Source organism: Micropterus salmoides, unplaced genomic scaffold, assembly GCF_014851395.1.
Source record: "Micropterus salmoides isolate LMB-PRFRI ecotype aquatic unplaced genomic scaffold, ASM1485139v1 Ms_hic_scaffold_2, whole genome shotgun sequence".
NCBI lineage: Eukaryota > Metazoa > Chordata > Actinopteri > Centrarchiformes > Centrarchidae > Micropterus > Micropterus salmoides.
The window spans coordinates 8,401,685-8,425,943 of NW_024041150.1; the positions used below are offsets into that span (position 1 = coordinate 8,401,685).

Genomic DNA, 24,259 nt, shown 5'->3' on the forward strand with positions numbered 1-24,259 from the left:
CCCCGTCAGAGCTCCGCCCTGTAAACATTAAGCCTTGGTCAGACCTGGATAGCCTGTGGAGTTAGTGTTTGTTTCTATCACCCTGTAGTCCCAGGCGGGTGGGGTAGTTGGTTACTGACACATATCGCAGTGGATTTGTTAAAGAGCTATTAAATCAGAATCTGATGGCTGTGATCAGACCTGGAGCTCAGTAATATCTGCAGATGCTTTCCCGTTTGGTTTTACAGCCCTGATGCAGTCAGATAACAGAAAGCGATGGGTTTCCTCTGTGCAGGTTGTTTTACATAGAAATGAACTGAAAGTAAAGTCTGTCCTGAAACTGATGGATGATCAGGAACCTGCAGGTCTGATTGTGATCAGCTGCAACTTTGTGGTAAAAACCTTCACAGGAACCGAAGCAGAAGAAAATAAAGTTCAACAGTTTCTCTTTTATCGGAGACAGAAAAGTCTCAACAGGTCTTTGTGTCCAACGTCAGCGATCCAGTCCAACAGGTGTGCGTTAAAGTCCACTTCATGTGTGATTGTTTATGTCTCTTTCTTTCTCAGGACTCTAGGACTTCTCAGGACTTAACCCTGAGAAGTCCTCAGGGTTCCTGAGAGGACTTAACCCTTAAGTGCATTGAGAGCATGTGAATGTGCATTCAAATGGTGTCGGAATAATCGGATAAATGATTCCCCAACTGGGAAACTTCCCGTGAACGCCCCCTGAAGTCAGAACAACAACTCGGAAAGTCTGAGAACATTTTGGTGCACGAGTTGCCAGGTTGTTGACATCATATACATGGAAACATGGTGGACAAACATGGCAGATGGTTTGAAACTTTTGATTAATGGTGCAAAATCACAAATACATTTCTTGCTAACGTGTAATTCGTAATATGGTATTAGGTTAGTTTAGGTTTGTTTCCTGTCCATGTAGTGTGTCCAAGATTAATTAGGAAAGTTATTTATTTGCAGTAAAAGCAATATGTCAGTAGTTTCAGGTAATGTACTGGTGCAGTAACAACTGTTGGAAACAAATCTAAAAATAAATTGTAATAGAAAGCTTTAAACTCTTTCACCACACTTTGATGACAACAATCCAACACATCTTTGTAGTAGCGTCCATGTTGTTGCCACATTCCAACTTAAGAGCACATTAACACACACTGAAGTCTAAAGAACAACTTCACACCTCAGGAAATGGGACCATCCGAGGAGCATGTGAACGCACCATGACTGTGACGGAAAGTGGTTTGGTGTCAGGTGGAGGTGGCAGAAAAGTGTGTTTCTGCTGAATCTTGGTTGCTCTATAACTTACTAACGAGCTCTTTCTGCTGCTGAAGAAAAGAAGTAGCAGCAAATACTCTTTTTAAAGTTTAGATGGCTGCTGCAGCATCGACTTCTAGATAATAACTGTTCAACAAACGTAGTCTGCATCGTGTTGGAGAAGACCGCTGCAAACTTTGGTGCATTTCATTGTTTGGAAGGATTTTTTTGACCAAGGATTTCACTTTTTAATTTCTATAATTTAAAGAAAATAAATCACGGTAAAGTTAAACAGCTTTTTTGTTTTATGTTTCATTGTTTTTAAAGTTTCCAACTGATTTGTCTGACCAAATTTGAAGCGTCTTGGTTCCCAAAACTTTCACCATCCTCTCTGTGTCTCACAGGTAAGTCTCAGCCTGGATAGAGATTGTTTGAGGGTGAAGTAACAGTGCGACATTGTGACAGTGTGACATTGTGAAATACTTTGAAAAACTCACACTGGAAATGAGACCGAAGAACAAACAGCTGCAGCTTCTTTGTTTCCATCTCATCTTGTTAAAAATCCCCACAATTCTTCACAAAGATCCTGCGATCTGATTGGTTTAAAGTCTTCAGGTTAGAGTCCTCCAAACTCCAGAGTCACCTAAAAAAAGTCGACCCATCGAGGTTGGATCAGCCGGCCGACGCCACCATTTAAAAACACGAACGTCTCGACGCGTTTTGGTTGAACGTGCCGTCTGCAAACAGGAAGTCTTCCTCAAGCTCATCGCTGCGGGTCGTCCTGCCGAGGGAAAGCCCAGCTGAGAGCCGGACTCCAGGTGACATCCCAACACATTCCTGGTGTCTGATGGGTAATATCCCTCCCTGGCGACGAGGCTACCAGTGGTGGTTCTTGGAGAGGTAGGCGATGAGCGCCACGGCCACGCCCACATAGATACCCGTCCCGATGGTGATTGACAGCACGGCCAGGAAGAGAGCCCGCCTTGAACTGGAGCTCGCCAGGTGGAAGTCTCCTTTAGACACCGCCTTATTGGTCTGAAAGTGGGGAAGGGATGGGGAGGCGGAAAAGGACACAGAGAAAGGAGGACGTTAGCTGCCGGTGCACAGGAGCTAAAGACATCACGTAGAAACCGGGTAACATGCGAGCAGCTAGCAGCGAGCAGCTAGCTCTGGGAGGTTGCATTCAGGCACTGTCGGCAGAATTGGAAACCTGCCTTTATTTTATTTCTAAGCATTTGGAGCAGTTCATTAACAAGTGAAACCAGATACAAGAGACCCCACTTTCCCCCGGGAGACCGGTGTTCGATTGCCGTGTGAAACAAAGAGTCAACATTTCAGTTATGTTAGTTCCTTAACTTACATCAGTTAAGTAACGTAGGTAACAGTCATTTCAAACCAAACCATGACCTGTTCCTAAACCTGACCAAACTGCGGTGCTTCACAACGCTAACCACTAGTTTTATTTTGAAAGTCAGACCAGACGTTGCATATTTATTCTTGTTAACTTGATCTCTGAGCCATACCTGTGCAAAACAATGCTGAAGGGTACCCAGGGCGTTAAAGAGACGCGGCGCCCTGGGATGAGGACAGGCAGGGTTGTGTCAGTGGGCCTTTGAGTCTGAACTGCTCTCTGTCCTCTGTGTGATCACTTATTCAGCGTTATTGATCGTTAACCTCTGTGTCTCAGTTGCCATGACGACTGCAGCTGGATGGTGATTTGAGGGGGCTGGGCTGTCTGTCAGCAGCAGATTCCTCCAGAGAAGCAGCGTCTCTGCTTCCTGAAAGCGGCCGATCAAACCAACAACACAAACTGAGACGCGATAACATCGGCCTGAAAGCAGCTCTGCGAACGTTATAATGTCGTTACGGCTCTTTGAAACTGGAGCTGCAGAAGCAACAAGTCCTTCAGCCGCAGCCTGCAGAAGAGCAGCTTACTGACCCTTAGTTTGATCCTGACCATGAACTGAAGGTACAGACGGCTCGCTCTCTGACAAACACAGCAGAAGAAGAAACAAGATTATAAAGCGGAACATCGGATTGGACTCATCCATCACTCTGCTCTTTAATCACTTTTTAATAAAGCTGATCTGATCAGGAAGCAAAACATCCTGTTCAGTTTGGGACCTCAGGGTGCCGCGAGGACCTGACGTGCATTAAACATCTGTTAGTGATCCGGCGGAAACCGAACGTGTCTTAATGCAGCACTCAGCATGCAGGCTGCTGGAATCGTTCCTCATCTCTGTACAAGTTCATATCTTCCAAACTTCGCGGTGCACCTCAGAGTCAGAACTCTGCAGCGTTTACATCTGTTAGTTCCTGGTGTGTCCTGTCCGAACTTCAGACTGCAGCCAAAGTGACCAAAACCAGCCCAGGTCACAGGCTCCGATCTTTTCCAGTTCAGATTTGAGTTGACTGTCTCCAGCTCTCTGCAGGCGCCTGCATGCTGCCTGTGCAACAGAGAGAGAGGTGACCCCGGGAGGAAACTGGGAGAGGGCGATGAAACACGGGAGGGTTAGCAAGTATGAGCTAACCAGAGCTAGTTTCTCTGATTGGTTTTTTTTTTTGGTGGTAAAAACTTAAAAACCTCTATTTACATGTGCAAAAAGGAGACAGGAAGAAGTAAAACGTATGTACTCCTACCCCTTTATACCCTCACTACCATATTTAAGGAAATAACTACAAAATTATAAATCTAAAAAATCAATTAAAATATATTCTATTCACATACAGATATTCCACATACACAACAATATTTATACATACTACAAATTCTTCAATATAAGCCCAGGTTATTATTAGCACTGTGTTTCTCTGTACCTCTGCAATATAATTTCTTATGCTTGGGCATTGCTTTAATTCATTACTTAGTTTATTTAACCCCACTGACAGATAAACAGAAACTTTTCCTACTAGATCGAAAACTGGGAGTCTTAAAATTTGACTTTCCCCTTAAGTCGTAGCCCCCTTCTCTTTTCAGAAAACCTTTTCTGTATATTGCCAGGCAATAAATTGTTTCTAGCCTTCAACGTAATTACTATCTGTTTGAAATTCAACTAGATCAAGTAGTTTTAATGCTTTAGACTGTAAGATTAATGAGTTGGTGTGTTCCAAATATCCAGTGTTATGAATTATTCTTATTGCTAAGTATAAATAACGATTGCAATGAATTTTGATATACGGTAACACCAGCGAACAATACGTAATGTGGAGTGATCTGGAATCTAGAAGGTGCCAGGACTGAAATACTTCTAGGCACTTTTGTTTGGACATGTTTTATGTCCCGCAAATCTTGTCGTCTATAATCACTCCAAGGAATTTCGTTTCATATACTCTTTCTGTATTAACACCTTTGATCTGTAACTAAACTTGATTGATTTACAATTGCCAAATATCATGAATTTAGTTGTGCTCAAATTTAATCATCACTTCTTTGTGTCAAACCACTGTTTTCTTTTTCTGAATTCTGAAGTGATTAAGTCCAGAAGTTGCTGTAAATTCTGACCAGAACCAAAGATGTTTGTGTCGTCTGCAAATAATACAAATTTGAGTAGTTCAGATCCTTTAAATATGGCGTTTATGTAGAGGATAAATCATTTTGGTCCCAACACTGACCCCTGGGGGACACCACACGCAATGTCCAAACATTCAGATGTATAATCTCCCAACTTCACAAATTGTTTCCTGTCTTTTAAATAACTGCTTAACCAATTCAGCTCTATCCCCCTGATCCCGAGCCTTTCCAGTTTATTGATTAATATTTCATGATTAATTGTATCAAATCAATGAATACCCCAACCACAAATTGTGGCAGTAGAGAGACAGGCCTGTGATTTGTGAAGTGGTGTTCAGTTTGGAATGACAAATTAAAGATCCCCTCAATTACATTTTTTACTATCTTCATATCTATTTCGTTACAGTCAGTGGATGCTTTAGTTTGTAACAGTGTCTATTATTTCTTTTCCTTCTACTGCTTCAAGAAACATTGAACACTGATTTCTTTCAATAAGATCATTCTATCCGTGGCATAGGGATTAAATCTGGTCCAACATTTGCAAAATATTTATTAAAGTTACTGACCACGTCCTCCACGTTATTGATGTTCTTTTCATTACCAATGAAATACTGGGGATAATTAGACTGTCTCGTGCCCCTTCTTATAATACGGTTTAGTATATTCCATAGACCCTTCATATTATTTTTATTATTATCTAATAGTTTGCTATAGTATTCTTTCTTACTTAATTAACTTATTTTTACATTTCTTATATTGATTTTCTGTGTTTAATAAATTTCTATAAAGTGTGTTTTTCTTTTTACAGGCATTTAGTAATCCTTTTGAAATCCACGGTCTATCACTATATTTTTGTTTTCTGCAATATTTTTTTATCAGGCAATTCTTATCATATAATAATTGAAATATTCTTAGGAAATCACCATGTACTCTAGCAATATCTTTTCCCCTATCTATTATTTCCCAGTCTTGTGAAAGCAGATCATCTTTACATGCAACCATAGACTCTTCTGTTCTGACCCGTCTGAAAAGAGCTTTGTTGTCTTTTTTTAGATGTGTAGTTGTTGTTGTAAACTGTAAAAGCTTGTAGGTGCTCACTGATGTCATTTATTAATAGTCCACTCACTGTATTGTTATCTACGTCATTTGTAAAAATATTATCAATTAATGTTGCACAGTGGGAAGTAATCCTGCTGGGTCTGGTCATTTTGGGGAAAAGCCCAGACTATACACTGTATTGATAATATTGTGCTTGTTTGGATTTAGCAAATCAGTGTTGAAATCCCCACAGATGAGCATGACTTTCTGTAAATTTTCCTCCATCCAATCCTTAAATAAATCGATATTAGAAGCTGGTGATCTATAGATGCAGCTTACAATAACATGTTTCTTTTTTCCCTGCATAGTTCTAGTGGAACACTATTCAAGTAAATCATCCACCACTGTAGACATTTTTTGCGCCACCTTGTAATTAAATTTCTCGTCCTCCCCCATTCTTGTTTTCTCTGTTAATACAAAACATTTCATTTCCTTTCATTTCAAAGTCTGAGCCCTTTTCACTCTTTATCCAAGTTTCAGATATAGCAATTATATTGACAGGCTGTTTGAACTGATTTAGACAACATTTAGTGTTGTGAAAGTTAGGATTATTGATAGTTTTCAGTCTAAACTGAACTATTAAACTGTTCATTAGTGTAATAATAGCAATTGCTGTTGGTGTGTTTATAGGATCAGTATCATTTTCCACGTCCTGTGAGTGATGATCAGTGTACTGAAGATGTTCAGCTCTTGTTTATCATCATCAACAATCCTCTGTAGTAGTTGATTAGCTCTGGTAGGTGTGTGACTTGTGAAAGATACCTGGTTGGAGATGAAATATTTCTTGGTGTACTGGACCGGGGATGGATGACCGGTTTGTCATTGTCATTTCTTGGTTAAATGCTGTCCAGTATTTTCACGATTGTGTCTAACAGCTGTTAACAGAACTGTTGACACACAGAGCCACACGAACACTGAGGTGAAGCGGCAGCAGGCTGATGGTGTCACCGGTTTGCTACAGGTGAACTCCTTGTTTCTTTTCCTGCCAGATATTTGATAAGTCATCTGACACCAGGGGTGGATGAAGTACACAAAGCCTGTACTTGAGTAACAGTAGCAGAAGTAGCAGAAGTAGCGAGGCTGCGGCGCGATCGAGGCTGTGCAACAGACTTTGAGCTGGGTTTTCTCTTTCTTGGTAGGCGTGTCGGAGGCGTTGCCCAATGAGCGCCGGCGCAGTAAGAGGCAGAGTGCCCGTCCTGATGAGAAATCTCAGGTGAGTCTCTTAATGAGCTGAATTAACTGGAAACACGATTAACGAGCTTGTTGGCAGGAAATTTAATTACACTTTCAGACCAATCAGATGTCACACTGCTGTCGTCAGCCAACCAGAGCCAGCGGGGGGTGGGGCCTCCTGTGATTGGTCCACACAAGGACAACGAGGTGTTCACTTCCTGCTGAACAACGTGACGTCGTCACAGTTCTGAGCGGAGTGTGTGTGTCGCTGTAAATCACTAAATCAGATTATTCACGCCGGCTTATCAAAAGCAGATGGGCTCAGTCTGCCTCTGCTACAGCGAACAGCGTCCTGACAGTAAACGCTTATTACCTTTTCATAACTGTTGCTTTTAAAGGTCTTTGTTTTTAATCCTGCAGCAACGGATGATAAAGATCATCATTAGAATAACTATTATGTTTTTAAATGGAGGATTATTCTTGTAAAAACGAGTTTCTTGTTTGTTTGTTCTGGCAGATCTGCAGCAGAATTACAGTTTCATTTATTAGAGAAAACTAAGTGAACCCTTTGGAATATGAAATATGATCTGATCTTCATCTGAGTCAAACACAGTCTGCTTAAACTAATAACACACAAACAATAAAATACACCTTCTGACCTCATGAGAGATTCACGGCCGGCATGCCAAATACACTGCTGAAGTGAAACAGTTCAGCTCTGGTCTGTGGCTACAGGAAACGTTTGGTTGAGGTTGTTGGAGGAGGGTCAACCAGTTATTAAATCCAAGGGTTCACACACCTTTTCCTCCCCGCACTGTGAATATATGAAAACTGTTTGTGTGGTTTTAGTTTAAGCAGTTTGTCTCTTGTTGGGACTTACGGCCCTTTCACACCTGCCTGGAACACCATCCGAACAAATAGACTTAGGTCAAAACGAGGCAACCTCGGTCCGGATCAAACGGAACCATGGTTTAGTTTGTTTCCAGTGTGAAAACATTTTTGGGATCCGACTATCAGAGCATTTACAGGAAGTTCGGCGGTTCCCGTGTAAACTGGAATCAAACAAATGCACTGAAATAAGGACACAACTATAAATCTGCCATGACAGCTCACCTCTTTGGTCTTGTGTACAGCTAGTAATGCCGTAATAATAACATTATAGTGGCAACGATCTGCGTCTGTTCATCCCTCATTCATTCAGTCATTACGAAGCTCCCTGCGGAGCAGTTTACAAACCAATCAATGTAAAGTAGAGGGAGACGCAGCCCGCAGAGATGATGGCGACAGGTGCTCAGTGCGCTCGCAGAACTGCAGAGTGAAACCAAACCAAAACTAACTGAATGTATCAAAATGTATTAAAACACGAACTTTAGGCCGGACCTTGGTGGACGTTCAGGTGTGAAAGGGCCTTCAGATCAAGATCTTGCAGACTTCACATATTATTTCCTGCATCTTCTGTCAGTAGAAAGGTATTCTGATGAGCGCTCCTCACTCGTCACCGGCGGAGTCTGGTTCCTGTAGACTGAGCTGATTCACGTCCGGGATCATCAACACTCTGAGCTGTGTTAAGTTGTTGTGATTACACCGCCAGCGGAAAGTTTGCCCTTTGACCTTCCAACAGAGCGGACGTGGAGAGATGTTTTCCTGCTTGTGGTGAACTGTTTCTTCAACATGACTCACCTCCTCCTCCTCCTCCTCCTCCTCCTCCTGCTGCAGAGCTTTCTGCTGTTCAGTGAAGGATTGCAGTGTGGGAAGCGTTGTCATTGGCAACCGGCCCTGTTCCTTTCGGAGCTGGAGGTGTGGAGTTGCTGTTGAAATCGCATCCACAAAACATGCAGCAGATCAGCTGCCACCACACGCAGCACACACGCCATCGAAGCATTTTTCACAACTATAAAGTGTTACACAACTGCTCTGGCCTGAAACAGTAAACTGACTGTTTAAGTCTGTCTTTCGTTCTTCTAAATGATTAAATGGCTCTTTTTCATTTTGTATTTGAGTGAAGGAACTTTTATCTTCATTGACAATCAAACAGTTGATTGTTTCTGCATTATATTGATTTATTCACTTGATTAATTTTCTCAGAAATATAAACTAACTCAGCAAGATGCTCTGAAATATCAGCAGTCAGTCCGACCGGTAACAGACAGACAGGTGACAAACAGACAGACAGGTAGACGGTCGTCCTCCTCCAGCCGACTGCAGATCAGTTATATAAGGTGTGTTGTGTCAGTGTGTGTAGGAGCAGCTCTGTGCTGATGTTCCAAAAACAGAACAGAACCATGGGAGGCCGGTTAGGTTGAAAACAGTGAGATACAAGCACATACACACCCCTTCACACACAGCGGCATGTAGGCAGTTAAATCTAGACTTCCAGACACACTGAGAAGTTTTTCACTGGAACATGGAGACACAATGATACACGCACCGCATCATCAGTGACACGCACCGCATCATCAGTGACACGCACCGCATCAGCTGTGACACGCACCGCATCATCAGTGACACGCACCGCATCAGCTGTGACACGCACCGCATCAGCTGTGACACGCACCGCATCGTCAGTGACACGCACCGCATCGTCAGTGACACGCACCGCATCGTCAGTGACACGCACCGCATCAGCAGTGACACGCACCGCATCAGCAGTGACACGCACCGCATCAGCAGTGACACGCACCGCATCAGCAGTGACACGCACCGCATCGTCAGTGACACGCACCGCATCGTCAGTGACACGCACCGCATCGTCAGTGACACGCACCGCATCAGCAGTGACACGCACCGCATCGTCAGTGACACGCACCGCATCGTCAGTGACACGCACCGCATCGTCAGTGACACGCACCGCATCGTCAGTGACACGCACCGCATCAGCAGTGACACGCACCGCATCAGCAGTGACACGCACCGCATCAGCTGTGACACGCACCGCATCAGCTGTGACACGCACCGCATCAGCTGTGACACGCACCGCATCAGCTGTGACACGCACCGCATCGTCAGTGACACGCACCGCATCGTCAGTGACACGCACCGCATCGTCAGTGACACGCACCGCATCAGCTGTGACACGCACCGCATCAGCTGTGACACGCACCGCATCAGCTGTGACACGCACCGCATCAGCTGTGACACGCACCGCATCAGCTGTGACACGCACCGCATCAGCAGTGACACGCACCGCATCAGCAGTGACACGCACCGCATCAGCTGTGACACGCACCGCATCAGCTGTGACACGCACCGCATCACCTGTGACACGCACCGCATCTGCAGTGACACGCACCGCATCAGCTGTGACACGCACCGCATCAGCTGTGACACGCACCGCATCAGCTGTGACACGCACCGCATCAGCAGTGACACGCACCGCATCAGCAGTGACACGCACCGCATCAGCTGTGACACGCACCGCATCAGCAGTGACACGCACCGCATCAGCAGTGACACGCACCGCATCAGCAGTGACACGCACCGCATCAGCTGTGACACGCACCGCATCACCTGTGACACGCACCGCATCACCTGTGACACGCACCGCATCAGCTGTGACACGCACCGCATCACCTGTGACACGCACCGCATCACCTGTGACACGCACCGCATCAGCTGTGACACGCACCGCATCAGCTGTGACACGCACCGCATCAGCTGTGACACGCACCGCATCAGCTGTGACACGCACCGCATCACCTGTGACACGCACCGCATCACCTGTGACACGCACCGCATCACCTGTGACACGCACCGCATCACCTGTGACACGCACCGCATCACCTGTGACACGCACCGCATCACCTGTGACACGCACCGCATCAGCTGTTACACGCACCGCATCAGCTGTTACACGCACCGCATCACCTGTGACTCGCACCGCATCAGCTGTGACACGCACCGCATCAGCTGTGACACGCACCGCATCAGCTGTTACACGCACCGCATCAGCTGTGACACGCACCGCATCAGCTGTGACACGCACCGCATCATCAGTGACACGCACCGCATCAGCTGTGACACGCACCGCATCAGCTGTGACACGCACCGCATCGTCAGTGACACGCACCGCATCGTCAGTGACACGCACCGCATCAGCTGTGACACGCACCGCATCAGCTGTGACACGCACCGCATCAGCAGTGACACGCACCGCATCAGCAGTGACACGCACCGCATCGTCAGTGACACGCACCGCATCGTCAGTGACACGCACCGCATCGTCAGTGACACGCACCGCATCGTCAGTGACACGCACCGCATCGTCAGTGACACGCACCGCATCAGCAGTGACACGCACCGCATCGTCAGTGACACGCACCGCATCGTCAGTGACACGCACCGCATCGTCAGTGACACGCACCGCATCGTCAGTGACACGCACCGCATCAGCTGTGACACGCACCGCATCAGCTGTGACACGCACCGCATCAGCTGTGACACGCACCGCATCAGCTGTGACACGCACCGCATCAGCTGTGACACGCACCGCATCTGCAGTGACACGCACCGCATCTGCAGTGACACGCACCGCATCAGCAGTGACACGCACCGCATCAGCAGTGACACGCACCGCATCAGCTGTGACACGCACCGCATCAGCTGTGACACGCACCGCATCAGCTGTGACACGCACCGCATCAGCTGTGACACGCACCGCATCAGCTGTGACACGCACCGCATCAGCAGTGACACGCACCGCATCAGCAGTGACACGCACCGCATCAGCTGTGACACGCACCGCATCAGCTGTGACACGCACCGCATCACCTGTGACACGCACCGCATCACCTGTGACACGCACCGCATCTGCAGTGACACGCACCGCATCAGCAGTGACACGCACCGCATCAGCTGTGACACGCACCGCATCAGCTGTGACACGCACCGCATCAGCTGTGACACGCACCGCATCAGCAGTGACACGCACCGCATCAGCTGTGACACGCACCGCATCAGCTGTGACACGCACCGCATCAGCTGTGACACGCACCGCATCAGCAGTGACACGCACCGCATCAGCTGTGACACGCACCGCATCAGCTGTGACACGCACCGCATCACCTGTGACACGCACCGCATCACCTGTGACACGCACCGCATCACCTGTGACACGCACCGCATCAGCTGTGACACGCACCGCATCAGCAGTGACACGCACCGCATCAGCTGTGACACGCACCGCATCAGCTGTGACACGCACCGCATCAGCTGTGACACGCACCGCATCACCTGTGACACGCACCGCATCACCTGTGACACGCACCGCATCACCTGTGACACGCACCGCATCACCTGTGACACGCACCGCATCACCTGTGACACGCACCGCATCACCTGTGACACGCACCGCATCACCTGTTACACGCACCGCATCAGCTGTTACACGCACCGCATCACCTGTGACTCGCACCGCATCAGCTGTGACACGCACCGCATCAGCTGTGACACGCACCGCATCAGCTGTTACACGCACCGCATCAGCTGTGACACGCACCGCATCAGCTGTGACACGCACCGCATCAGCTGTGACACGCACCGCATCAGCTGTGACACGCACCGCATCAGCTGTTACACGCACCGCATCAGCTGTGACTCGCACCGCATCAGCTGTGACTCGCACCGCATCAGCTGTGACTCGCACCGCATCAGCTGTGACTCGCACCGCATCAGCTGTGACTCGCACCGCATCAGCTGTGACTCGCACCGCATCGTCTGTGACTCGCACCGCATCGTCTGTGACACGCACCGCATCGTCTGTGACACGCACCGCATCAGCTGTGACACGCACCGCATCAGCTGTGACACGCACCGCATCAGCTGTGACACGCACCGCATCAGCTGTGACACGCACCGCATCAGCTGTGACACGCACCGCATCGTCTGTGACACGCACCGCATCGTCAGTGACACGCACCGCATCGTCAGTGACACGCACCGCATCAGCTGTGACACGCACCGCATCAGCTGTGACACGCACCGCATCAGCTGTGACACGCACCGCATCAGCTGTGACACGCACCGCATCAGCTGTGACACGCACCGCATCAGCTGTGACACGCACCGCATCAGCTGTGACACGCACCGCATCGTCTGTGACACGCACCGCATCGTCTGTGACACGCACCGCATCGTCTGTGACACGCACCGCATCAGCTGTGACACGCACCGCATCAGCTGTGACACGCACCGCATCAGCTGTGACACGCACCGCATCAGCTGTGACACGCACCGCATCAGCTGTGACACGCACCGCATCAGCTGTGACACGCACCGCATCAGCTGTGACACGCACCGCATCGTCTGTGACACGCACCGCATCGTCTGTGACACGCACCGCATCGTCTGTGACACGCACCGCATCGTCTGTGACACGCACCGCATCGTCTGTGACACGCACCGCATCGTCTGTGACACGCACCGCATCGTCTGTGACACGCACCGCATCGTCTGTGACACGCACCGCATCGTCTGTGACACGCACCGCATCGTCTGTGACACGCACCGCATCGTCTGTGACACGCACCGCATCGTCTGTGACACGCACCGCATCGTCTGTTACACGCACCGCATCGTCTGTTACACGCACCGCATCGTCTGTTACACGCACCGCATCGTCTGTTACACGCACCGCATCAGCAGTGACACGCACCGCATCGTCTGTGACACGCACCGCATCGTCTGTTACACGCACCGCATCGTCTGTGACACGCACCGCATCGTCTGTTACACGCACCGCATCGTCTGTGACACGCACCGCATCGTCTGTGACACGCACCGCATCGTCTGTGACACGCACCGCATCGTCTGTGACACGCACCGCATCGTCTGTGACACGCACCGCATCGTCTGTGACACGCACCGCATCGTCTGTGACACGCACCGCATCGTCTGTTACACGCACCGCATCAGCAGTGACACGCACCGCATCGTCTGTGACACGCACCGCATCGTCTGTTACACGCACCGCATCGTCTGTGACACGCACCGCATCGTCTGTGACACGCACCGCATCGTCTGTGACACGCACCGCATCGTCTGTGACACGCACCGCATCGTCTGTGACACGCACCGCATCGTCTGTTACACGCACCGCATCGTCTGTGACACGCACCGCATCGTCTGTGACACGCACCGCATCGTCTGTTACACGCACCGCATCGTCTGTGACACGCACCGCATCGTCTGTGACACGCACCGCATCAGCAGTGACACGCACCGCATCATCAGTGACACGCACCGCATCAGCAGTGACACGCACCGCATCATCAGTGACACGCACCGCATCATCAGTGACACGCACCGCATCATCTGTGACACGCACCGCATCAGCAGTGACACGCACCGCATCAGCAGTGACACGCACCGCATCATCTGTTACACGCACCGCATCAGCTGTGACACGCACCGCTAATTCTGCTAATTCCTGCTGGAGATGTTACTACAACTAATCTGCCAATTCTTCTGCTGGAATTACTGTAATGCTGATGCCACTGTTTGTACTGGTATTAGTTTTGGTAATATACTCAAACCACTTCTCCCACTGCTGCTGATCATCATTTCTTCCATCACAGATGTTGCTGTTTAGCAGGAAACTACAAATTGTCAGAAGTCTGACCATCCCAGGAACGCACCATCTCTCTCCAGCAGGTATTACACCTGTCAACCTAACTTCAGGGGTACAGGGAAATAATAAGTCAGTGTAACTCAGTACAAGCCATTAAAACTAACTAGACTCATCAGAATTTAGTGGAGCACTCTGTCAGGCCAGCCTCACATGTATCAGGTTGGGTCAGGTGTGTGGGCGTGTCCTCACCTCGTGAGACAGGTAGAAGGCGGCGATGCCAAGCGGCCAGAAGCAGCAGAGCATGGAGAAGACACTGAGGCCCAGGTGATCTCTGGGAGGCATCAACAGGAAGGTATCCTCGCTCTCTGATTCGCTGGAGTAATCACTCTGAAACACACACAGGTAGCTCAGAAACACAGAGCGCTGGCTCACCTTTGATTGATGTTGAATTCTAAACTTTTTAGGAGAATATCATATATCAATATCATCACACATTGTTGAATACGTGTTCTGTTTTTCTGAATCTATTTTAATTAGCTGCAAAGAAATAATTACATTTTCAGCCCTGAATAGTGTCTGCAGGCATCAACGGCTTTCACCAATCAGAGGGGGATTGTGTCACCTGTATGTAGTCTGAGAGGCAGATTTAACTCCATAAAGATATATGATGATAGAATATGAAATTGGGAATTTGCGTTGTTTTTAAAGCTCTGGCTGATAAACGCCCTGGACACAGCGGACCAAGAATGTCGGACAACTTGTCTCTAGTACGCCATCACCAAACACTATCTCGCCTTCATCAGGGTGTCAGACTGTTTCTAGCCAGTGATGAGGTGAATATAGATCACCATAGAAACCAAGTATACAAATAAAAATATTTTAAAACAAAATAAATTATTAATATTATATTATAAAATTAATTCTTATTATAAATGAAATATTTTGAATCCTGGTGTACTGGAGGAGGGTTGTGCCACATGTTTTCATTTGGATGGTCTAGTTGGTAGTAGTTAGTTCATTTAGATGGTTAGTATTAAAGGTGGTCAGTGGTTGTAGTTAGCACAGTGGTAATATATAAATAGTCTTAGTCTCCAGTGTACTCTGCAGTACTCCACAGATCAGCTGCTGTCTTACATCCAGAGAGTCAGCTCCATCACTGTCTGACTCCTCAGTCATAAACACACATGATGAGCAGAGAGATCAGATCTGCTGGCTTCTAGTTCAGGAAACCGACAACAGAGTCGGTGTCCCTGTGACAAAACTCTTATTCTGAAAATATTCTGCGGGACGATAGTAATTTCACCTGTGCTGAACTACTTCTCTCACTAATATCTTAGTAAGAGCAGGTTCGCACACTCCGTCAGTAATCCCCCTCTCTGGTATTACAGGGACAGAGTAGATTAAAGCTGGACTTTGCAGAGACAAAATCACAGCATTTCCAGCTAATCGTCTCTAAAGCGATTGGCTGTTAGGCGGCCAAATGTGTCGTTCGGAGAGCTGCAGCTCGCTAATCTCATTCTGCTGCAAACTCACTAGACGGGAGGAGGGATGTCAGAGCGCTCAATTAGATAGATTATGAAATCTGCTTCCTCTAAAGAGGCTCAAAACCCAACACGCTGTTAGGACAGTGACGGGCTGAATATTTAGAAGTAAACGCAGTGAAAACTCCTCAAAGCAGCAGGGCTGACTGTTGAGAGATACGTGGTTCTCACAGGACAGCAACGCTAAAAACACATGCTGATCTTATAGACCATGATGCATTGCTGCAGATTAAACTGCCCAACAGGACTTAAAACATCTGCAGCAGTTTATTAATGCAGCAGGAATATTAATCCAGAAACATCAGATGTAACAGAGAAACCCTGACAGGAACATTTTACTGCACCATGAGATAATACTTAGTAGCAGTACTAATACTTTTACTGAAGTAAAGGATCTGAGTACTTCTTCCAAGACTGAAGTCAGTACAGATTTACAGGATCAGCCCTCAGCAGATTCTGTCCTCCTCCTCTCTGTGTTCTCCACATTAGAATTCAACAGGTGTGTTATTCTGCTGCAGAGTGGAGGATGGGGGGTTTTAAAGACAGGATGGACGGTGGAGGATGGAGGGTTTTAAAGACAGGATGGACGGTGGAGGATGGAGGGTTTTAAAGACAGGATGGACGGTGGAGGATGGGGGGTTTTAAAGACAGGATGGACGGTGGAGGATGGAGGGTTTTAAAGACAGGATGGACGGTGGAGGATGGAGGGTTTTAAAGACAGGATGGACGGTGGAGGATGGAGGGTTTTAAAGACAAGATGGACGGTGGAGGATGGAGGTGGAGGATGGAGGGTTTTAAAGACAAGATGGACGGTGGAGGATGGAGGTGGCGGATGGGGGTTTTAAAGACATGATGGACGGTGGAGGATGGAGGGTTTTAAAGACAGGATGGACGGTGGAGGATGGGGGTTTTAAAGACAGGATGGACGGTGGAGGATGGAGGGTTTTAAAGACAGGATGGACGGTGGAGGATGGGGGTTTTAAAGACAGGATGGACGGTGGAGGATGGGGGTTTTAAAGACAGGATGGACGGTGGAGGATGGAGGGTTTTAAAGACAGGATGGACGGTGGAGGATGGGGGGTTTTAAAGACAGGATGGACAGTGGAGGATGGGGGTTTTAAAGACATGATGGACGGTGGAGGATGGGGGTTTTAAAGACATGATGGACGGTGGAGGATGGGGGGTTTTAAAGACAGGATGGACGGTGGAGGATGGAGGGTTTTAAAGACAGGATGGACGGTGGAGGATGGGGGGTTTTAAAGACAGGATGGACGGTGGAGGATGGAGGGTTTTAAAGACAGGATGGACGGTGGAGGATGGAGGGTTTTAAAGACAGGATGGACGGTGGCGGATAGGGGGTTTTAAAGACAGGATGGACGGTGGAGGATGGAGGGTTTTAAAGACAGGATGGACAGTGGAGGATGGAGGTGGCGGATGGGGGTTTTAAAGACATGATGGACGGTGGAGGATGGGGGTTTTAAAGACAAGATGGACGGTGGAGGATGGAGGGTTTTAAAGACAGGATGGACTGTGGAGGATGGAGGGTTTTAAAGACAGGATGGACTGTGGAGGATGGAGGGTTTTAAAGACAGGATGGACGGTGGAGGATAGAGGGTTTTAAAGACAGGATGGACGGTGGCGGATAGGGGGTTTTAAAGACAGGATGGACGGTGGAGGATGGAGGGTTTTAAAGACAAGATGGACGGTGGAGGATGGAGGTGGCGGATGGGGGTTTTAAAGACAGGATGGACGGTGGAGGATGGAGGGTTTTAAAGACAGGATGGACGGTGGAGGATGGGGGTTTTAAAGACAGGATGGACGGTGGAGGATGGGGGGTTTTAAAGACAGGATGGACGGTGGAGGATGGAGGGTTTTAAAGACAGGATGGACAGTGGAGGATGGAGGTGGCGGATGGGGGTTTTAAAGACAGGATGGACGGTGGAGGATGGAGGGTTTTAAAGACAGGATGGACGGTGGAGGATGGGGGTTTTAAAGACAGGATGGACGGTGGAGGATGGAGGGTTTAAAGACAGGATGGACGGTGGAGGATGGGGGTTTTAAAGACAGGATGGACGGTGGAGGATGGGGGGTTTTAAAGACAGGATGGACGGTGGAGGATGGAGGGTTTTAAAGACAGGATGGACGGTGGAGGATGGGGGGTTTTAAAGACAGGATGGACGGTGGAGGATGGGGGTTTTAAAGACAGGATGGACGGTGGAGGATGGAGGGTTTTAAAGACAGGATGGACGGTGGAGGATGGAGGGTTTTAAAGACAGGATGGACGGTGGCGGATAGGGGGTTTTAAAGACAGGATGGACGGTGGAGGATGGAGGGTTTTAAAGACAGATGGACGGTGGAGGATGAGGTGGCGGATGGGGGTTTTAAAGACATGATGGACGGTGGAGGATGGGGGTTTTAAAGACAGGATGGACGGTGGAGGATGGAGGGTTTTAAAGACAGGATGGACGGTGGAGGATGGAGGGTTTTAAAGACAGGATGGACGGTGGAGGATGGAGGGTTTTAAAGACAGGATGGACGGTGGAGGATAGAGGGTTTTAAAGACAGGATGGACAGTGGAGGATGGAGGTGGCGGATGGGGGTTTTAAAGACATGATGGACGGTGGAGGATGGGGGTTTTAAAGACAAGATGGACGGTGGAGGATGGAGGGTTTTAAAGACATGATGGACGGTGGAGGATGGGGGTTTTAAAGACAGGATGGACGGTGGAGGATAGAGGGTTTTAAAGACAGGATGGACGGTGGCGGATAGGGGGTTTTAAAGACAGGATGGACGGTGGAGGATGGAGGGTTTTAAAGACAGGATGGACGGTGGAGGATGGAGGGTTTTAAAGACAAGATGGACGGTGGAGGATGGAGGTGGCGGATGGGGGTTTTAAAGACATGATGGACGGTGGCGGATGGGGGTTTTAAAGACAGGATGGACGGTGGAGGATGGGGGTTTTAAAGACAGGATGGACGGTGGAGGATGGGGGTTTTAAAGACAGGATGGACGGTGGAGGATGGGGGGTTTTAAAGACAGGATGGACGGTGGAGGATGGAGGGTTTTAAAGACAGGATGGACGGTGGAGGATGGAGGGTTTTAAAGACAGGATGGACAGTGGAGGATGGGGGGGTTTTAAAGACAGGATGGACGGTGGAGGATGGGGTTTTAAAGACAGATGGACAGTGGAGGATGGAGGGTTTTAAAGACAGGATGGACGGTGGAGGATGGGGGTTTTAAAGACATGATGGACAGTGGAGGATGGAGGGTTTTAAAGACAGGATGGACAGTGGAGGATGGGGGGTTTTAAAGACAGGATGGACAGTGGAGGATGGAGGGTTTTAAAGACAGGATGGACAGTGGAGGATGGAGGGTTTTAAAGACAGGATGGACAGTGGAGGATGGGGGTTTTAAAGACAGGATGGACGGTGGAGGATGGGGGTTTTAAAGACAGGATGGACAGTGGAGGATGGGGGGTTGTGATCTGTGGAGAGCTCTGTAAAACATCTAGTGGCTGTGAGAGGAACTGCAGCGGCTGCTTTAATGTTCATCTTCTGTTAGCTGTTTTATCCACATCTATCCAACCCGTTCTCAGTCCCAAGTCGTCCCATATTGACGCTTGGTCAACACCCCTTGGCGTCAGTTTGTGACGCACTGGGCAGCCAGTCATTTATTAGCGCTAAAGGTAGGTGTAGGCTTTTTAACAGAAGAGTCAGAGTCAGAGGCTGGTTGGGGTGGGCGGTGGGCCAGAAACTTGACTTTCACCCAGGACGCTGATGTTCGTTCCCCATGAAACAAAAAGTCATTGTGATTATAGTGATGTTACGTAGTTATTTTAACCCAAACCAGGATCTTTTCCTAAACCTAACCAACAATGCCCACTAGTTTTATTGTAAAAGTCTAACTGGACGTTGCATATTATTCTTGCTAACTTGATGGCGGAGGCGTACACGTACACATTTTACCGCAGCGTTTCTGATGACAACGAAACATAAAACATAAAGTCCTCACCTCCAACTCCTGGAACTCGTCGTCGATGTCGTACGACAGCGTGTGAATCTTTGTGTCCTCTCCAGAAAAGTCCAGAAACTTCCCGTCGGCGAACAGCACGCCTCCTTTGTGGAGGAGAGGCTGCTGGAGGAGGCGTCAGGACTGAGCCCCTCGATGAAGGTGGTCTCACAGCAGTCGCCTCCCCCGGCCTCCCCCCACGCCCGCAGACGTTCTCTGGGCAGAGGAGAGGCCGGGGGTCGTCCTGAGGCGGGGTCCAACACCGCCTGATGATGGAGGAGAGCGCTGGGGTTCAGGAGCTGAGGAGGTCCCCCACCTCCTCCTCCACCGCTCCTCTCCTGCTGCGGGGGGGCGTTCACCACCACATGACCCTGATACTGAGGAGCTGAGTACACCAACAGCAGCGCCTCCCGAGGCTCCGCCCCCAGCATGTGTGTGTTGATGAGCCATTTTGTCTACAGGCGTCTCCTCCTCCTCTGGGCGAGGCTCTCCCCCTTTGGAGGAGGTTGAAGCCTCTTCTCCTCGGCTCTCCTCCTCCTCTCCTCTCTCCATCCTTCCTCAGAGCTCTGCTGGTCGCTCCTCCTTCTCAGAGGGGTCTCTCAGAGGGGTCAGGGCTCAGGGGCCCGGCATCGCAGGCTGAACTCTCCAAGAAACAGAAACAGAAAACACTGTTGGACCTTGGAAGGAGGAGAAGATGTGTCCTCCTCTGCTCCTGCAGTTTAAAGACAGAAACTCGACTAACGAAAACGGATGCTGATGATCCTGACACAGCTGCATGTGGACCTGATGGTGGCGCTACAGGAACACTCAGAATCACCAAAGTTCGGTCTGAACCACATTTCATCACAAGCCGTGTTTCAGTCTGGTCCCACTGCACAGCACTACAGCAGGTGATTTAACTCTCTGCAGCCTTCGTGTGACTTTCAAAGACAATTCTGGTGTTTGTGGAGAGGCCTCACCTGACAATGATAATCTAGGTGGTTTGAGCAGCAACTTGCTACGACCTAGTGGCAACAGTAGCAAAGAGGAGAGCAGGTCCATATTATAAATGGTGAAGTCCATGTGAGGAGGTGGATGGGTCAAACCCTGGACTTACACTCAGGAGAACGGCGTTTGAGTCCTGTGTGAAACCTTGTCAATGTTATTTTTAAGTTAAATAATACTGACTTCTGTCACGTGACTTCCATTATTTACTTGTTTTAACCCAAACTAAGACCTTTTCCTAAACTGAACCAAACTGTGACCATTTCACACCTTTAACCACGCGTTTAATGTCACGTGTTAGCAAAGATAACGGTCATATGCGTCGTTTTGGGAGGCATGGATAAATTGCCAGTGTTTTTGTTAGGTTGGAGGACGTATTTGAGATCAAGGCTTTTAAACTGCGACTCCATCAAGTTTCTACAAATCAGCTGCAACCATAGACTGTATATAAGAAATGACGTCACCTGTTGGTTTGTGGACTGCCATTTTGAAGCCTCAAGTTGGGGGAGCCAACGGCCGTGTGCGGAGCTAGCGAGCTTGCTTAGCTAGGTGCATTTTAACAGGGCTGATAACTCTGTCTAGTGAACTACAGTCTTAAAACTAAATGCACTCACCAGAGAAAGTGAACAGCCGACTCCTAATGGAGGTTAAATTTACACAGTGCCGAGGGTTCGAGTCGGCTCTAGCCTGATTGACAGGTCTGCTGGATTTTCAATAGAATGCAGGTTTCAGGGACTTCCGCATTGTGGACTGGAAGCTTCCCGCTTGGCTGCAACTTTTACTTGGTGCTGCGTTCAGGGACACCGAACTCAAAATTCTGGTGATTTCATGCATAGAAGGGTTCAGCAGCAGATGTTAGATGTCAGAGTGTCCTTGAACACCATTTTGAAACCCTTACAGACACATGCATGACTGTGTGTGGGAGATCAGCATCCTGCATTCAGTCAGCTGTGTGTTGGTGAGGCTGGAGGTCAGACTGAGCTCATTAACACGGGTCCAGGGTCAGTCCAGCTGCAACCAATTCAAGTCTCACAGATCAACACTGCAGAAATACAAATGTTAGTAGAGAAATGGAGGACTGATGGAGGAAGAAGAAGAACAGGGTCACCTGGTTCCTGTCCAGAACGCACTGAGCATGTCAGCTTCAATAACAGAAGCAAGATGTCCTGACGTCATGACAACTGAACCTCTCCTGTTCCTGTAAACTCCTCCCCTCCACCTTCTTCTTCTCCCCTTCTTTCACTAAACGCTTCCACTTTCTCTATCTGCTGCTTTTCTGCTTTTGGATTAACTTCATGACTTTTACTGTGGAGGAGGAGATTTATTTTCAGCTTCACTGAACACTGAGCTTCAACATGTGACATCATCAACTGACCAATCAGGGAACAATACTTCACCTGAGTAAAAGTATTTGTGATGAATATTGGAGGTGGTTGGCCCGTTTACTTTCTATATAAATAATAAAATAATCCATGCACATTAACAATAAAGCTGAGCTTCAAAGCCCCCCCCCCCCCAACACACGCGTGCGCACATACACGCGCAGATCCCTACAGCCCGTGTATATATGTAGGTAAATCTCATCAGGGCTCCTGGAAACCTGAATGCCTACAGTGTCACCAGCTGTGATGCCATCCCGGCGATGCTAAACAGGTCGTGTGATAACGAGAGGACAAAACACGCGCGCGCACACACTCACCTCCCAAGGTGAGACGTGACACCGCGCATCCATCGATGCAGCCAATCAATCAGTAGATCCAGGCTTCACTCCGACCCTTCCCCCGTCCTCCGGCCGCCCTCCGTGCGCTCTCAGCCGCGTTCAGCAGCCGAGAGAGTCCCGGTGTGATGGTCCGGTGCTCCAAGCGGGAAGAGAGGACAGACAGACAGACAGACAGACAGGTGTCCGTCTGCTCGGAGGACGATTCTCCTCCTGCAGGAGAGGAGAGAGCATCAGCAGCTATACGTGCACTGACTGAACACGGAGGAGGAGGCACGTGCGCTGCATACAGAGGAGGTGTTGTGGCAGCAGAGATTTCCTCCCCATGGTCCTAACGCCCCTCAGTATGGCAAGCCATTGGTGCCAAAAAACGTCACTCTTGTAGCATGTTTAGTTACTAAGCTTACTTTGCTGTGATCGTGGCCACCCAAAGGCAGGAAGTAACCACAGACAAGCATGAAACACTCAACACAAAAGTCCCAGACTGATCAAGTGAATTGACTACAGTTCTAAAATTTGAGCTACTCTAGGTTATAGCTTCTAACATCTATTGATTGATGATTTTAGATCAAATTTGACTAAATGATTAATTTGCATTTTATTATTGTCACTTAAAGTATCTCCTAAAATAGAACATACAAACATAAAGAATGTAAGTAATCACCATACATGGAACAACTATCTTTATCTTTATGAGCCCTTCAGTCGGTGTAGTATTGATAGCGAGCCTACCCTTGTTTCTACAAAGCTTTGTTTTACCATGTCATTCTAAATCCAGCATGATCCAGCCAAAGGCAACCTGACATAGACGTGTGTATCAGTCGATTCAGGGGAAACACAGCTCGTCATTTATTCCCTGGCTTGAAACCTTTTATTTATTCATCCAAAGCTATCCTTCCGGACTCCTGCCATAATATATATGTTCCCCCAAAACACTACACCTACAAGTTGCTACAAAAACTTAGCTTTCAGCCAAAAACACCTGAAGGCTATTAAGATACTTGGTTTAAAAAAACGTTGCATTGCTTTCCTCCAAAATGGACATATTTGAGAAAGGTTAGCTGAACTCTTTGTGAAAGCATACCTTCGATGACACCTAAGCTAAAATAAGATGCATGTTTTGAAATCATCAATCTTTACATTGTGAATAATGTTGGCTGATAATGACAAATTGAAATCGGTTTAATCAGTAAAGGCTGAAATTTATTTTACTGTGTAAACATCAAAATTTCATCCCAAAGTTCATCCCAAATTATACTAAATTTTATTATGACATAATTATGAACAACCAGGATAAAGAATCTGTCAGACTGTTTGTGGAGACAATTGATTGTCCAGTAAGGTATTAAAAAAGTAATGCAAAAATATAATTACGCTCATTTATGAACAACTGTAACCAATCTAGCTATGTGAAA

At 48.1% G+C, this 24,259-nt stretch overlaps 1 protein-coding gene across 1 annotated transcript; it reads right to left on the bottom strand.

Moving 5' to 3' along the window:
* Nucleotides 1–1,535: 1,535 nt before the first annotated feature.
* On the bottom strand, nt 1,536–22,984 carry LOC119911388 (synapse differentiation-inducing gene protein 1-like). Its single transcript, XM_038730277.1, is given in 7 exon segments — nt 1,536–2,283; nt 14,844–14,981; nt 20,147–20,247; nt 20,250–20,588; nt 20,591–20,638; nt 20,641–20,779; nt 22,827–22,984. Coding segments are annotated over 6 exon segments (840 nt in total). The 5' UTR covers nt 20,696–20,779; nt 22,827–22,984; the 3' UTR covers nt 1,536–2,124.
* Between the last annotated feature and the right edge of the window lie 1,275 nt (nt 22,985–24,259).